Consider the following 16,292-nt stretch of genomic DNA (forward strand, 5'->3'; position numbering starts at 1 on the left):
GCGGCCAGAGGGGGAATTGCATGAGTTCCCGGCCGGAGCCCATCAAAGCCTCAGCGCCCCCTGCAGGGAAGCGGGTTAACAACCGGTTCCAAAACCGGTTCAAAATGTAACAACCAGCTCGTGCGAACCGGCTCCAGCTCACCCCCGGGTGCCCCCCTCGGGAGCCCGCGCGCATTGGCCAGCCTGGCGTTTCCAGGCCCCGGGCGCCGGCAGCGCCTGATTTGCTGCCCCAGAACCCCCCGGGCGCAGCTGGGTTTATTTGGGGGCATGTCCCCGGCGCGCTGCTGGAGAGGAGCCAGCTGCGGGGTTCCAGGCCTGTGCGCTGAGGGAAAGGTCCAGAGGGCACAACATGACCCGGTTTAAGCATTTTTCTCCATTTTTATCCACTGCAATATTGAGAGATGTGCAGAATTGGGGGGGGGGGGTGTCAGATGATAATTATGACAGGACAGCAGATGGGGAGTTGCAGGAGGTAAGCCAGTGTCCTGTCTGCCGACAGTGGCCAGTGCCAGGTACCCCGGAGGGAATGAACAGAACAGGGAACCAGTAAGTGATCCATCCCCTGTCATCCTCCCAGCAAACAGGGGACACCATCCCTGCCCATCCTGGCTAACATCCATTAATGGATCTATTCTCCATGAATTCATCTAGTTCTTTTTTGAACCCTGTTAAGTCTTGGCCTTCACAACATCCTCTGGCAAGGAGTTCCCCAGGTTGACTGTGCATTGGGTGAAGAAATACTTCCTTTTGTTTGGTTTAAACCTGCTGCCTGTTAATTTCATTGGATGACCCCTAGTTATTGGGTTATGAGAAGAAGTAAATAACACTTCCTGATTTACTTTCTCCACACCAGTCATGATTTTATATCAATGGAAATAATTTTCCTGAGTGTGCGTGTGAAATTGACGTTTATTGACATTGACCCATAAAAACCTAAACCTTCCAAGCCTGCATAGGAGTATGGGAAGTTCTTTTAAATATCCATCTATCCATCCCCAGGTACTCTATCTATCTATCTATCTATCTATCTATCTATCTATCTATCTATCTATCTATCTATCAGTCATCATTTTATAGCCGTCTATTGTATCCTGCCTTAGTTGTCTCTTTTCCAAGCTGAAAAGTCCCCGTCTCATTAATCTCTCCTCATACAGAAGCTGTTCCATCCCCCTCATCATTTTTGTGGCCCTTTTTGGATCCTTTTCCAATTCCAATGTATCTTTTTCGAGATGGGGGGACCACACCTCCACCCAGTATTCAAGGTGTGGCCGATGACTCCAAGGTCTCTCTCTAACAGCTAAGTTAAAACAAAAATTGTCAGCAGGTCAACCACCCCGCCCCAGGGAAATCATCATAAATCAACCCCTAACAGCTTCTTGAGCAGGTGTCGATTATTATCCAGGGAAATCTTCCTCCCTGGGCTCAGAGGCGTGCAGGGAACCCACCTTTCCCAATAAAAAAGTAATCCTTCCAAGCAGAGGATTTGCCTGGGGCTATGCTAGAAAATTATCTCACTCGGGATGGGAAAAGTCCAGCCCTGAGCGGCACGGTTAAGCCAACCTCAGTGCCCGTGTAGCCAGCACTCAGCCAACGAGAATTATCCCCGCCCTTGGGGAGGTGGATTGGAGCAGCCCCTGCATCGGGTGTGGAAGAGCCCAGCAGGGGCACATGTAGGGGCTGGAATGAACATTGGCAGATGCTCGGTGCTGTTCTTGTGTGAGCTACTAGTGGGGTTTGAATGGCCCCATGCGCCCTGGCACTACACACCCTTATCAGAGGCCCCTAGTGGGGACACCGGGTGGTGCAGGCCGGGGCAGCCTCCATGCACAATCCCCTCTAGAGACAGCACTGCCCAGCCCTGGGGTCTACTCTCGGGCGAAGGGTTCTGGGGCTGCACTGTGGGGTAGAGGGGGGGATCCACACACCCAGCCCCTTGGCCTGTCCCCCTCCTGCCTCATCATGAGCAATGACTTGAATGTACAGAATGGCCGCACTGGGTCACACCAATGGTCCATCTAGCCCAGTGTCCTGTCGTCTAACAGTGGCTGGGACCAGGGGCTTCAGAGGGAATGAACAGAACAGGCAAATTAATGAGTGATTCATCCCCTGTCATCCAGTCCCAGCTCCTTGCAGTCAGAAGCTTAGGGACACCCAGAGCATGGGGTTGTGTCCCTGACCAGCTTGGCTAGGAGCCATTGGTGGACCTTTCTTCCAGGAACTTATCTCATTCTTTTTGGACCCCTGTTATACTTTTTGCCTTACAACATCCCCTGGCAAGGAGTTCCACAGATTGATGGGGCGTTGGGTGAAGAAATACTTCCTTCTGTTTGTTTTAAACCTGCTGCCTAGTAATTTCATTGAGTGACTACTAGTTCTCGTGTTCCTCCACACCAGTCAGGATTTATTAGACCTTCATCATATCCCCTCTTGGTCGTCTCTTTTCCAAGCTGAAAAGTGCCAGTTTTATTAATCTCTCCTCGTACAGCAGCTGTTCCAGCCCCCTGATCATTTTTGTTGCCCTTCTCTGAACCTTTTCCAATTCCACTGTATCTTTTGGGAGCTGGGGTGACCAGATCTGCACGCAGTATTCAAGATGTGGGTGCACCATGGATTTATGTAGTGGCTATTTAGGATATCCTATATTAGGATATTTTCTGTCTTATTATCCATCCCTTTTCTAATGAGTCCCAATACTCTGTTCGCTTCTTTGACGGCCGCTGCACATTGAGTGAATGTTTTCAGAGAACTCTCCACAATGCCTGCAAGATCTCTCTCTCTCGGGGTGCCAGCTAATTCTGTATGAATAGTCGGGATTATGTTCTCCCAATGGGCGTTGCTTTGTGTTTCTCAGCATTGCATTTCATCTGCCATTTTGTGGCCCAGTTGCCCAGTGTTGTGGGATCCCTTTGTAATGCCTCAGTCTGCTTTGGACTTTCCTTGTGGTCCCGGCAGGTTCACACAGAGATCCCTTGTGCCAGTGGCTGGCAGGTAGGTTCCCACATGGGGGGGCAGGGCCATGGGCAGGGATAACACAGATGCCCTGGAAAGACACCACCCAAAGGTTAAGGGGCTGGGGCACAGAACCCGAGCTGAGCTAGCAGGGGGCTGCGGGTTGGCAGTGAGGGGCACCAGTTCCAGTCCAGTCTCCTGATCCCCACCCACCTCCCCAAGCTGGGGAGAGAACCCAGGAGTCCTGGATCCCAGTCCCCCCTGCCCTAACCACTGGACCCCACTCCCCTCCCAGAGCTGGGGAGAGAACCCAGGAGTCCTGGATCCCAGCCCCCCCTGCCCTAATCACTGGACCCCACTCTCCTCCCAGAGCTGGGGAGAGAACCCAGGAGTCCTTCCTGGCCTCTGTCATGCTCCAGCCATTTGGTTCATCAGCGTCGGTGCCTCAGTTTCCCTCTCTGTGGAACGAGGCCCAACCCCTCTCCCCTGGATTAACCCCGTATCGCCTGCAGAGTCGCGGCCTGTCACTAGCAAATAACCCAGCGCCGGAGCGTGCGGCTGCTGTGCGGGGAACCGGCCACCAGGGGGAGAAGCGGCTCCAGAAATGGAAGGGGCGGGGGCAGGGCAATGGGTCCCGCTTAGGGGGCTGGAGGGGGGGGGCTGCCTCTGAGGCCCCTCGGGGGCGCTGTGCCCCATACAGAGGGTTTGTACCGGGCTTCACAGGGCCACCCCTCCCCCAGCCCCATGGTGCCCCCCAGGTACCCACAGAGCATCCCACTCAGCGCCCCCCCCGATTCCTGCCTCCCGCGTCCGGGGTCAGAGCCCTGCCCCCCTCCCCATCTGGCTGAGCCCCCAGCAGCTGCCCACACCCCTCCCCCTCCCAGTGCTGTAAGGGGGGATTAGCTGGGGCTGGGGGTGACTAACCCAACGTCCTTGCTACCTCCCTGCCTCGGATTAGCCCCCGGGGCCCATCTACGCTGGTATCCCACCCCCTGCCTCCCCCCGTTTCAGCCCCCGGGCCCACCTACCTCAGTATCCCACCTCCTGCCTGCCCCCCGGATCACCCCCCGGGCCCACCTACCATGGTATTCTACTGCCCCTACCCCAGGATCAGAGGGATGGGTGGATGGAAGGTGAGGGGCAACGGATGGATAGATGGGGTGAGGGGGATGGAGGGATGGGTGGATGGGAGGTGACGGGCGATGGATGAATAGAAAGGGGTGAGGGGGATGAAGGGATGGATAGATGGGAGGTCTCAGAGGATGGATGGATAGATGGGGGGAGGGGGATGGAGGGATGGGTTGGTGGGAGGTGAGGAGGGATGGATGGATAGACGGGGAGGGGGATAGAGGGATGGGTCAATGGGAGATATGGGGGATGGGGGGATTGTCGGGGTGAAGGGAATGGGTAGATGGGAGATATGGGGGATGGGGGGATTGGTAGATGGGAAGTCTGGGGGGCTGGATGGATAGACAGGGGTGAAGAGGATGAAGGGATGGGTAAATGGGAGGTGTCTGGATGGATGGATAGACGGGGTGAGCGGGATGGAGGGATGGGTAGATGGGAGGTATGCGGGGATGGAGGAAATGGTAAATGGGAGGTGTGGGGGGATGGATGGATAGATAGACAGGGTGAAAGGGATGGAGGGATGGGTGGATGGGAGGTGTGGGGGGATGGATGGATAGACGGGTGAGTGGGATGGAGGGATGGGTGGATGGGAGGTGGGGGGGATGGATAGATAGACATGGGTGAGGGGAGTGGAGGGATGGGTAGATGGGAGATATGGGGGATGGAGGGATTGGTAGATGGGAGGTGTGGGGGATGGATGGATGAATAGATGGGGTGAGAGGGATGAAGGGATGGGTAGATGGAGGGTGGGTGGATTGGAGGTGTCAGGGGATGGATGGATAGATGGGGTGAGGAGGATAGAGGGATGGGTGGTGTCAGGGGATGGATGGATGGATAGATGGGTTGAAGGGGATGGAGGGATGGGTGGATGGGAGGTGAGGGGGATGGATGGATAGACTGGGTGAGGGGTATAAAGGGATGGGTAAGTGGGAGGTGTCAGGGGATGGATGGATAGATGGGGTGAGGAGGATGGAGGGATGGGTGGATGGGAGGTGAGGGGTGATGGATGGATAGATGGGGTGAGGGGGATGGGGGGATGGGTAGATGGGATGTATGGGGGGATGGAGGGACTGGTAGATGGGAGGTGTTGGGGGATGGATGGATAGACGGAGGCATGGGGGGATGGATAGATAGATGGGGTGAAAGGGATGGGTGGATGGGAGGTGTGGGGGGATGGATGGATAGACAGGGTGAGGGGGATGAAGGGATGGGTAGGTGGGTGGTGTCAGGGGATGGATGGATAGACGGGGTGAGGGGGATGGGTAGATGGGACGTGTCAGGGGATGGATGGATAGACGGGTTGAAGGGGATGGAGGGATGGGTGGATGGGAGGTGAGGGGATGGATGGATAGACGGGGTGAAGGGGATGGAGGGATGGGTGAATGGGAGGTGAGGGGGGATGGATGGATAGACGGGGTGAGGGGGATGGGTAGATGGGACGTGTCAGGGGATGGATGGATAGACGGGTTGAAGGGGATGGAGGGATGGGTGGATGGGAGGTGAGGGGGGATGGATGGATAGACGGGGTGAGGGGGATGAAGGGATGGGTAAGTGGGAGGTGTCAGGGGATGGATGGATAGACTGGGTGAAGGGGATGGGTAGATGGGAGGTGTGAGGGATGAATGGATAGACGGGATGAAGGGGATGGAGAGATGGGTGGATGGGAGGTGTGGGGGGATGGATGGATAGATGGGGTGAATTGGGATGGGTAGGTGGGAGGTGTGGGGGGATGGATAGATAGACGGGGTGAAGGGGATGGAGAGATGGGTGAATGGTAGGTTTGGGGCGATGGATGGATAGACGGGGTGAATTGGGATGGGTAGATGGGAGGTGTGGGGGGATGGATAGATAGACGGGGTGAAGGGGATGGAGGGATGGGTGAATGGGAGGTGAGGGGGGATGGATGGATAGACGGGGTGGGGGGATGGGTAGATGGGACGTGTCAGGGGATGGATGGATAGACGGGTTGAAGGGGATGGAGGGATGGGTGGATGGGAGGTGAGGGGGGATGGATGGATAGACGGGGTGAGGGGGATGAAGGGATGGGTAAGTGGGAGGTGTCAGGGGATGGATGGATAGACTGGGTGAAGGGATGGGTAGATGGGAGGTGTGGGGGATGAATGGATAGACGGGATGAAGGGGATGGAGAGATGGGTGGATGGGAGGTGTGGGGGGATGGATGGATAGATGGGGTGAATTGGGATGGGTAGGTGGGAGGTGTTGGGGGATGGATAGATAGACGGGGTGAAGGGGATGGAGAGATGGGTGAATGGGAGGTTTGGGGCGATGGATGGATAGACGGGGTGAATTGGGATGGGTAGATGGGAGGTGTGGGGGGATGGATAGATAGACGGGGTGAAGGGGATGGAGGGATGAGTGAATGGGAGGTGAGGGGGGATGGATGGATAGACGGGATGAGGGCGATGGAGGGATGGATGGAGAGACAGGGGTGAGGGGGATGGAGGGACAGACAGGTAGGTGCTGGAGGTGGGTGTGTGCACCAGACCCAGTGGGTCAGACAGTCCCAGCCAGCTGGCCAGATGGGGCTGTGAGTGTCCATCTCTGGTGTTCAGATGCAGGGGGGAGGGTTTGGGTCCTGGGGGTCCCTTTGGAGCCAGGATGCTCAAGGCTCTGGGAGAGGGGGCTGGGGGATTAGACACGGGGCAGGGCCCCACAGAGTCAGAGGCTGAGCGGGGGTGGCAGGCGGAGTGAATGGGCAGGAAGGTGTGAAGTGGCAGGGGGTGCAGGGTGGATATGCGCAGCCCCTCCCCCCCCCGCCCCCACCGTAACAGGACCCTCTGGCACAGATGCTGATTTCACGCCCGCGCCCAACGATTGGTTCCGGTCAATGGCAACAAGGCTGGGTTCAAGCAGGACGTGTGTTCCCCCCCCACACCCTCCCAGTGCTGATAAGGGCAGCTGGGAACCAGCACATCAAAGGCCCCATGCCCCATTCCCTGCCCCCTGAGCCAGCCAGTCCCTGCCCGGGGGCCGGATGGGAGCCAGCGCCCCCTAGAGGGGAGAGGCCCTAGCCACCATTCCCTTCCCCCTGCATACTTTAACCAAGACCCCACTCCCCTCCCAATAAACAGACTCTCCTGAGAGTAAAATAATTTCTCATTTTATTTCATTTATCTTTTTTACAAGTGCAAGAGCAGAGCAGGCCACAGGTCAGGGGTCAAAGGTCATCTTTCGTCTTTCCTCTGTCCCCCCCCCCATCCTGATTGCAAAAATGTGGGGTGAGGGGGGAGTTGGAAGCTGGGTGGGGACAGGCCCTCCTGCAGGGCTGGATGAGGGGAGGTAGGATTGGGCCCTGCGTGGGGGGGTAGGGTCTGAATATGGGGGAATCCAGGGGATTGAGGAGGGGATTGGGCCCAGTTTCAGGCGCCAATGGGGATCTCAGCCCCTGGAGGAGCGGCGCCAGGCGTTACAGATCCTGCCCTGGGTCTTGGGATCCCTGGTGCACCCCCTCCCCTGGCCTTGGTGTCCCCGGCATTTCCATCCCACCTCCTTGGATTTCAGGGGCTCCGACAGTTGCCCCGCCGGTTCTGCTGCTGGAAGCGACGGAGCTTGTGGGCCCAGACATCGCGCCAGGGCAGCGCCAGGCTGTTCCTGTCCAGCACCAGGCGCGCCGGGTCGGGTGACTCCGCGTCGTTCCCGATCACCAGATAGGCCTTGCCAACCTGGAGGTGTAGGCAGCCGCAGGCCAGGTCCTGCCGGGGCACCCAGAGCGGTTGCTCACCCCGGCGGATGGGCACCTGGCGCTGCCGATAGACTGCCAGCACCAAGGTCGTGAATTGCCACCACTCGCCTGACTCCACCATGGCCAGCAGCTGGGCATGCAGCACTGCAGGAGGAGGTCAGAGGTAAGGAAGGGGCAGGATACTCCCCAATCCCCAGTGATACTCCCCAATCTCCAACATTAGCCAGTGATGCCAGTCCCCAATGATAGCCAGTAATGCTCATCAGCCAATGATACAAAACAATGCTCAACGTTAGCCAATGATACCAATCCCCACTGATATTCAACAATACCCATTAGTCAATGATAACAATACCCAATGATATTCAACAATACCCATTAGTCAATGATACCAATACCCAACAATACCCAATGATATTCAAGAATACTCATTAGTCGATACCAGTCCTCACCATTCCCCAATGATACTCAACGATGCTCAACATTAGTCAATTATAGCAATACCCATCAATATGTAATGATACTCAACATTAGTCAACGATACCAAACCTCACCATTACGCAATGATACTCAATGATAATTGACATTAGCCAAAGATAGCAATACCCAACAATACACAGGTTTCAGAGTAGCAGCCGTGTTAGTCTGTATTCACAAAAAGAAAAGGAGTACTTGTGGCACCTTAGAGACTAACAAATTTATTAGAGCATAAGCTTTCGTGAGCTACAGCTCACTTCATCGGATGCATTCAGTGGAAAATACAGTGGGGAGATTTATATACACAGAGAACATGAAACAATGGGTTTATCATACACACTGTAAGGAGAGTGCTCACTTAAGATAAGCCATCACCAGCAGCAGGGGGGGGGAAAGGAGGAAAACCTTTCATGGTGACAAGCAAGGTAGGCTAATTCCAGCAGTTAACAAGAATATCAGAGGAACAGTGGGGGGTGGGATGGGGGGAGAAATACCATGGGGAAATAGAATAACAGGGTTGGAAGGGACCTCAGGAGGTCATCTAGTCCAACCCCCTGCTCACAGCAGGACCAATCCCCAATTTTTGCCCCAGATCCTTAAATGGCCCCCTCAAGGATTGAACTCACAACCCTGGGTTTAGCAGGCCAATGCTCAAACTGCTGAGCTATCCCTCCAGTTTGAGCATGGGGAAATAGTTTTACTTTGTGTAATGACTCATCCATTTCCAGTCTCTATTCAAGCCTAAGTTAATTGTATCCAGTTTGCAAATTAATTCCAATTCAGCAGTCTCTCCTTGGAGTCTGTTTTTGAAGCTTTTTTGTTGAAGAATTGCCACTTTTAGGTCTATAATCAAGTGACCAGAGAGATTGAAGTGTTCTCCAACTGGTTTTTGAATGTTATGATTCTTGATGTCTGATTGTGTCCATTTATTCTTTTACATAGAGACTGTCCAGTTTGACCAATGTACATAGCAGATGGCAATGAGAGCCAATATGCAACATTATTCATTGATGTCAAATGTTCCCCAATGATACCAACACTCACCCATATCCAATGATACTTATCAACACCCAACATTACCAAATAATGCCAATGCCCATCAATACTCATTGATGCCCACCAATACTTAGTGATACCCATCAAAACTCAGTGATACCCATCAAAACTCACAAATGGTGCCTAACAGTGCCTACCAATACCCAACGATAATCACCAATACCCAACGTTACTCATCAATGAACTGAAGTGAAGTTCAGTACCCAGTGAAACTTACCCACCAATACAAAACAGTGCCTATCATGCCCAATGCTCACCAATATCCAGCAGTGCCCAGCAATGCCCGCCGATATTGAAGATGCCTAGCAATACCAAAGAGTGCCTACCAATATCCAGTGATACCCACCAATATCCAACTCTGCCAACAATACCCACTGAAACCCAACTCTATCCAATAATAACTAGCAATATCCACTGAAAACAATACCCAGTGATACCCAATAATAGCCATTGAACCCCAATATCCAGTGATACCCTACAATATCCATTGACCCCAATATCCAGTGATACCCTGCAATAGCAATTGAACACCAACAATACTCAGCAACATCCAGTCATACCCGACAATACCCATTGAACCCCGACAATACCCAGTGATATCCAGTCAGACCCGGCAATACTCACTGAAACCAATAATACCCAGTGATATCCTATGATATCCAGCAATACACACTGAAACAACAATACCCAGTGATATCCAGGGATACCCGACAATACCCATTGAACCCCAACAATACCCAGTGATATCCAGTCATACCCGGCAATACTCACTGAAACCAATAATACCCAGTGATATCCCATGATATCCAGCAATATGCACTGAAACAACAATACCCAGTGATATCCAGGGATACCCGACAATACCCATTGATCCCGAACAATACCCAGTGATATCCAGCAATACTCACTGAAACCAGAAATACCCAGTGATATCCCATGATAGCCAGCAATATGCACTGAAACCAACAATACCCAGTGATATCCATCGATACCCATTGAAACCCAACAAAACCATGATAACCAGTGATACCCAACAATACTCATTGATACCCAAACAATATGCAGTGCTAGCCGGTGATATCTATTGATACCCAATAACACCCACTGATGTCCACAGATACCAACTGATGCTGATTAATACCCAGTGATATATGCCATAAAACCCTCAAGTGGCCCCAGCTCCTACCCAGGAACAGTAATCAGACCCTGCCATGTCCAGAAATTGTAAGCACCCCAGAGAAAGCCCCACTCTTCCAGGAATGGTGCCTGATCATGCCCAGGGACTTGGCCGCCCGGACTTGCCCAGGTATTTTGGCTCTGGCACTCAGGGCCTGATACTGAGACAGCCAGCGAGGAAGGGTGCTGGAGGAGGGGGAATGGACACAGAGGTGGTTGTGGGGGGATGGACACACAGGTCGGGGGTGGAGGTAGAGAGTGGGGCAGGCTAAACTCTCAGTGTCCTTTGTGCAGAGTGTGCGTCGCCCTTTAGCTGCTCACAGGAGCTGGGGCCAGAGGTAGTGGGCGGCCCATCCTGATAATCCCGTCCTAATCCCTGGGAGAAAAACCATGTAGACTCCTAATGCCCTTTGTGCCTTGAGCCCCAGCCTCCGGCTCAGGGTCAACCCCGCAGTGTGGGAGAATTTCCTGCTAGCCAATTGCCACAGCGAGGGCGGGGAGCAGGGACCAGATCCCGAACAGAGCATTGCTTGGGAATAAATCATATCCATCCATCTCCGTACACATCTATCTAGCTATCTATCCCCATGGCATTTCTTTCTTTCTTTCTTTCTTTCTTTCTTTCTTTCTTTCTTTCTTTCTTTCTTTCTACTAATAATATAAAATTTCCCAACTTCAGGATGGACACGTATGGGGAGAAAGAGACAGAGAGAGAGACAGATAGGTGGCTGGGGTAGATAGATGAATAGATAGAGGGAGTGTATGGAGATAGATAGATAGATAGATAGATGATAACGATGTCAGGTCAATGTTACCGTAATCCTTCTTGCAATATTTTCGCAGGTTCATGTGGACGCGGCCGTGGGAGGGGTTGCAGTGAGTCTGGCATTCAGTGCCTGAAGGGAAAACACAGATGGGGGCACATGGGTAAAGTGGGGTTAGCCTGTCCCTGGCTCCCCACCCCTTTCTGCTTCTCATGAACCGGGATCTGTCCCAAATCATGCCTTTGATCCCCAGTCCTGGAGGCGGGACCTCCAGCTCCAGAGTTATGAAGTCACTTCCTGAATTATCATTCCTGCTTCCTTGGAGGTGGGATTTCCTGCAGTGCCAAAATTCCATGGTACAGCTGTTAAGCTATCACATCACTTCCTGAATTTATATGTGTCCCTCCCCCCCTGGAGGCAGGCCCTATAGCACAGCTCCAGAGGCATGATGTCACTTCCCAAAATAACATTTCCCCCTCCGCCCCAGAGGCAGCACTTCCTAGAATGCCATAATACTGCAGAGTTCTGGAGCTATGATGTCACTTCCTGAACTAGCATGCCTCCCTCCTTGGAGGTAGGACTTCCTGGAATGCAATGTAGAGGACATAATTCTGGGGTTATGATGTCACTTCCTGAATTTGTGTTCACCATCCACCTTTGAGAAAGGATTCCCTGGAATGTCTTACCCTACAGCACAGCTCCAGGGCTACGATGTCACTTCCTCAATAAGCATTTCCCCCACTTTGGAGGCGGGACTGCCTGGATTGTCCTACACTGTGTCACAGTTCCAGGTCTATGAATTACATGTCCCACTTCCTGGAGTGCCGTACATCATGGCACTCTAGCTGCAACATCACTTCCCGCCTACAGCCCCTGGAACCTTGAAACTCCATTGGGGGAGGGTCTTCTTTATAGGTATCCTAACAAATGTGTTCAGCCATATGCCCCCTCCTAATATTCCCCTCCTCTTCCCATTGTCCTCTTCCCCTATTTCCTTCTTCTGACCTCTCCTGCCTGCCCCGCTTCCATCCCCATCTGCTAGGTGCCCCCCTTCCTCGGCAGCCCCCCAACTTCCCCTCTACCAGAGCCAGCATATTGGGTTGGTTCATGCCATGAACCCGCTGGCTCTGCGATGCACATTGCATTGCAGCACAGCCTCCATTGTGTCTTACCAGCAAGATCTGAACCCTCCCCCCAAAGCCATGGGTCTCTGATAGTCACACTAAAGGTGCAGCTTTCCCTAGCTGGCAGCAGTAGTAGGCAGTCATCCTCCCTACAGAGCCTTGCACCGGGTGGAAGGACACCGGTGGGGGTGACTGCTCCATCCTGAGGCTGGGAAATGGGAGTGGGGATTATGATGCCCAACCTTTGATCCCTCTCATTCTGCCCCAGGCACCTGTGTTCCACTCCAAGGAGTAGGCAGCCGTGGTGGTCATCACTTCTCGAATGCCTGGGAGAGAGGGATGGATGGAGGGAAGTAGGGAGGGAGGGAGAAAGAAAGAGACATGTGGATTTAATAAGCATGATCCTGCCACCCCCTCCCTGTCTCATGCGTGTAGAGAGCAAGGTTCGCTCATGCAACATGCAAGAGAGGCTGCCACTAAGCGTGTTCGAGGTGTGATCCTTGACCGTTTGCCAGGACTGATTGAAGTCATGAGCTATGATATCACTTCCTGAATTAGTGCTTGCACTTCCTGAATGGATGGATGACTCACTTCTAGAGTTATGATGTCACTTCTTCTCTCTCTCTCTCTCTCTCCCTTCCACCACCAGAGGTGGGACATCCTGGAGCGCCAGACTTCCCAAAGTGCCACACGCCAGGCCACAGTGCCAGATCCACGATGTCACTTCCAGAATTAACAATGCCCACTGCCCAGGCCCAGTTACAGGTGGGCCTTCCTGGAGTGCATAACACCACATGCCACACCTCTGGTCATTTCTTAACTGAGCTCCTCCCCTACAGGCGGGACTTCCTGAAGTGCCCTAAACCAGAGTCAGGTCCAGAGATATGACCTCACTTCCTGAATTACCATCTCTCTCCCCCCAGCCCCTGCAAAACTCCCAGGAGGCGGGGCTTCCTGGGCAGGATCTGATGGGTGGATTAATTGGTGGGTGGGGCTTCTATATTACAAATGGTTACCTTATTGAACAGAATATAGGGACCCTAGCTCTTTACAGTATTGAATAGAAAATAAAGGCTCTGCAGTTACCACATTCAATAGAATACACAGGCCCAGCCTGGCTACCGTATTGAGCAGTATATATGGGCCCAACTCAATTACCAAACTGAATGGAATATATGGGCCCAACTTAGTTACCAAATTGAACAGAATATATGGGCCCAGACTAGTTACCGTCCAGCACACAATATACAGGACCTACCTGGTGGCCAAGCCTTGCCTGGTTACCATATTGAACAGAATATACGGGCGCTGTCTAATTACTATATTGAACAGAATATACAGCCCCTCCTGGTTACTGCAGTGAACAGAATACAAGTCCCAATTTGTTTACTGCACCTAACTAGGGTGGCCAGGTAGCAAGTGTGACAAATAGAGGCACTTTTTTGTGTCTGTGTGTGTTTCAGTTGCCTATATAGACAAAGCCCCTAATATTAGGATAGTCTGGTCACCCTATACTGAAGAGAGTATAAAGGGACTGACTGGTTATCGTGTTGAGCAGAATATATGGGCCCTTCCTGGTTACCGTATTGAGCAGAATATATGGGCCCAGTCTGGTTACCGTATTGAGCAGCCTACATGAGCTCTGTCTGTGGGATTATACTCAGCCAGTAAGTATAAGGGGCCAACTTACGGATGCAGGGTATGTGGGCAGTGCGGCTCTGCTGAAAGCCCTGGGCGCAGCGGTTGCAGGTGAGCCCGGTGACACCCATCTTGCACTGGCACTGCCCTGTGGTCTGGTTGCACATGGTGCCAACCGCTCCGATGGGGTGGCACTGGCAGGCTGGGAAGGAAACATGCAGGGTTAATGTCTATCCCAGCAGCAGGCCTCATAAGGGGTGGGGACATGCTGCAAGCTTCCCCACAGCAGTGCCCTGTGTTGCTCACCCTTGCAGGCCCTGCGGCTGGTGATGGGCCGGCCCAGGTCACGTTTGAAACCCGGCTGGCAGTAGTGGCAGTGCCGCCCAGCCGTGTGGTGCCGGCAGTTCAGGCAGACGCCCCCGCTCTTGCGCCCCGAAAGCTTGTACAGCTCCATGTTAAAGCGGCACCGGTGCGAGTGGTGGTTGCATTCGCAGGCTGTGGAGACAGAGTCGGGCAGAGGTGGGGGAGTCGTCATTCCAGGGACACCCAGCAGGGGGTGCCTCAAACACCAGCAAAACCGGCCCATCCTTTACGCAGGTGCCGGTGCCCCTCAATCCCAACCCGCAGCCTCCTCTGACACTGCTTTCCCAGCCCTGGGCTCCTCGCAAACTCTGTCAGGGCCCCTCTGTCCTGAGCCACAGCCTCCTGCCCACCCAGCCCTGGGCTCTCCACCTCACCTCCAACTCTGCCAGTGCCCCTCAATCCTGACCTGCAAGGCCCTCCCTCCCCTGCTATCCCAGCCTGTGGGGTCTCTGGGTTCAGAGGGACCCTGGGGCTGCCCCGGCCTGCTTCCTGCCATCCCCACTAGGGGTCTCTGTGCTGAGAAGGACTCTTGAGCTGCCCAAGTGCCCACCCCTTAGCAGCCACGCACCCCCTGTCACTCACCCACGCACTCGTGAGCATCGCTGGGTGTGGCGCGCTGCCAGGGCCGGTCGCAATAGAAGGCCCTGCAAGTCTCGCACTCAGGGCCGGCTGTGTTGTGGCGGCACTGGCACTGGGGGGCGCCGCTGGGCCCAGTGGCCCCGCACCGGGCAGCGTGCCCGTTGCACCGGCACCGGCCCCCAACCTGCAGCTCCGACACCCCGTAGGAGGCTTCCCGGCCCCGCAGCCCCAGCCCCCGGTGCCTGCGATCCAAAGCCACCCGCAGGTCAGTGGCCGTCACCCAGTCCTGGAGCACTGGGCTGTACTCGAAGGCCCGGGCTAAGGGGCGGCCAGCTAGGGGCATGAAGGCTACCAGCCCCCCCACCAGCGGCGTGGGGTCCGTCTGGGCGGCGGTGCAGATGGCCTCATGTTCCAAGGCCTTGCTAACGGCGGAAGCCAGGGGCAGCCCGTATGCCTGGGGGCAGCGAGCGGAGAAGAACTGGAAAGGGGTCCAGGAGTGGCCATGGTCTGTGGATTTGTAGAGGGCCAGGGAGTGGGGGCGGGGGGAGCAGAAGCGGAGGGCCACGTAGAGCAGTTCAAAGCGGCCCCCCAGGGCCAGGGTCAGGCTGGCGTTGGCCACTGGCCCTGACTGCCAGCAGGTGGCCTCACCGCCCGCGTCGGTCAGGTAGGCAGCGGGATGGGCGGCGGCAGGGTCGGCCCCATCACAGAGGCGGCACCGGCGGGACGAGGCATCGCCTGGGTGGCGGAAGGCACACAGGCGCTGCGGGGGGTGGCCACAGGTGGCAGAGGCCTGGACGGGGCGCCCGGCGGCCAGGTCGGCCGGCTCCGGGAGGCAGTAGCGGGGCCGTCGGGCGGCATCGTAGCAGGGGTCTGAGGTCAGGCCCAGCAGGGCCAGCTGGAGTGAGAGCAGCACGCCCAGGCCCCGCCAGATGCCAGGCATGGCCAGGTGGTCAGTGCCGGGACGGCATCACCTGGAGAGACAAAGACAGAAGAGGGTGAGGGGCAGGGTGGGCAGAAGACGGCCTGCAGGAGCCAGCCCCAGGCCCACCGCTTGCCAGAAAGCAGGTGGCTTCTCATTCCTTCCCCATTCTAGGGATAGCTGTGGTGGATCACAGGAACAGCCATCACTCAGCAGGACTCTGCCACAGCTATATCCAGTGGCGGTGAGTTCCACAGGCTAACCACTCAGCAGGCTGGATCTCCTTCACTGTCGTTCCCCACATGTTCTGCCCTGAAGCGGGTGGGGCCCAGGGGACCGTCTCTGACTCACTTGCTCCAACTAACACCTTCTCCACCCAGGGCAGAACGCTGCTTCTGGGATACCAAAGCCAGAGC

General features: G+C 54.8%; 1 protein-coding gene across 1 annotated transcript; it reads right to left on the minus strand.

Annotated features, from left to right (window-relative positions):
* Positions 1-7,588: 7,588 nt before the first annotated feature.
* Positions 7,589-15,897, minus strand: NTN5 (netrin 5). The gene is made up of 6 exons (XM_043501685.1): positions 14,961-15,897; positions 14,322-14,510; positions 14,068-14,217; positions 12,650-12,703; positions 11,305-11,385; positions 7,589-7,924 (listed from the first exon to the last, which is right to left on the minus strand). The coding sequence occupies exons 1-6, from the start codon at positions 15,895-15,897 to the stop codon at positions 7,596-7,598; spliced, it is 1,740 nt and encodes a 579-aa protein (XP_043357620.1). The 3' UTR covers positions 7,589-7,595.
* Between the last annotated feature and the right edge of the window lie 395 nt (positions 15,898-16,292).

The sequence above is a fragment of the Dermochelys coriacea genome, chromosome 23 (genome assembly GCF_009764565.3).
Source record: "Dermochelys coriacea isolate rDerCor1 chromosome 23, rDerCor1.pri.v4, whole genome shotgun sequence".
In the NCBI taxonomy this organism is placed as follows: domain Eukaryota; kingdom Metazoa; phylum Chordata; order Testudines; family Dermochelyidae; genus Dermochelys; species Dermochelys coriacea.

What these genes read in the sequence shown, in the direction of transcription:
- NTN5 (XM_043501685.1), bottom strand. Translation starts at nt 15,897, where the DNA reads ATGCCTGGCATCTGGCGGGGCCTGGGCGTGCTGCTCTCACTCCAGCTG. An exon ending in CTCCTTGGAGTGGAACACAG is followed by an intron (nt 11,386 to 12,649) that starts GTGCCTGGGGCA and finishes TTTTCCCTTCAG; the next exon opens with GCACTGAATGCCAGACTCAC. An exon ending in ATATTGCAAGAAGGATTACG is followed by an intron (nt 7,925 to 11,304) that starts GTAACATTGACC and finishes CTCCTCCTGCAG; the next exon opens with TGCTGCATGCCCAGCTGCTG.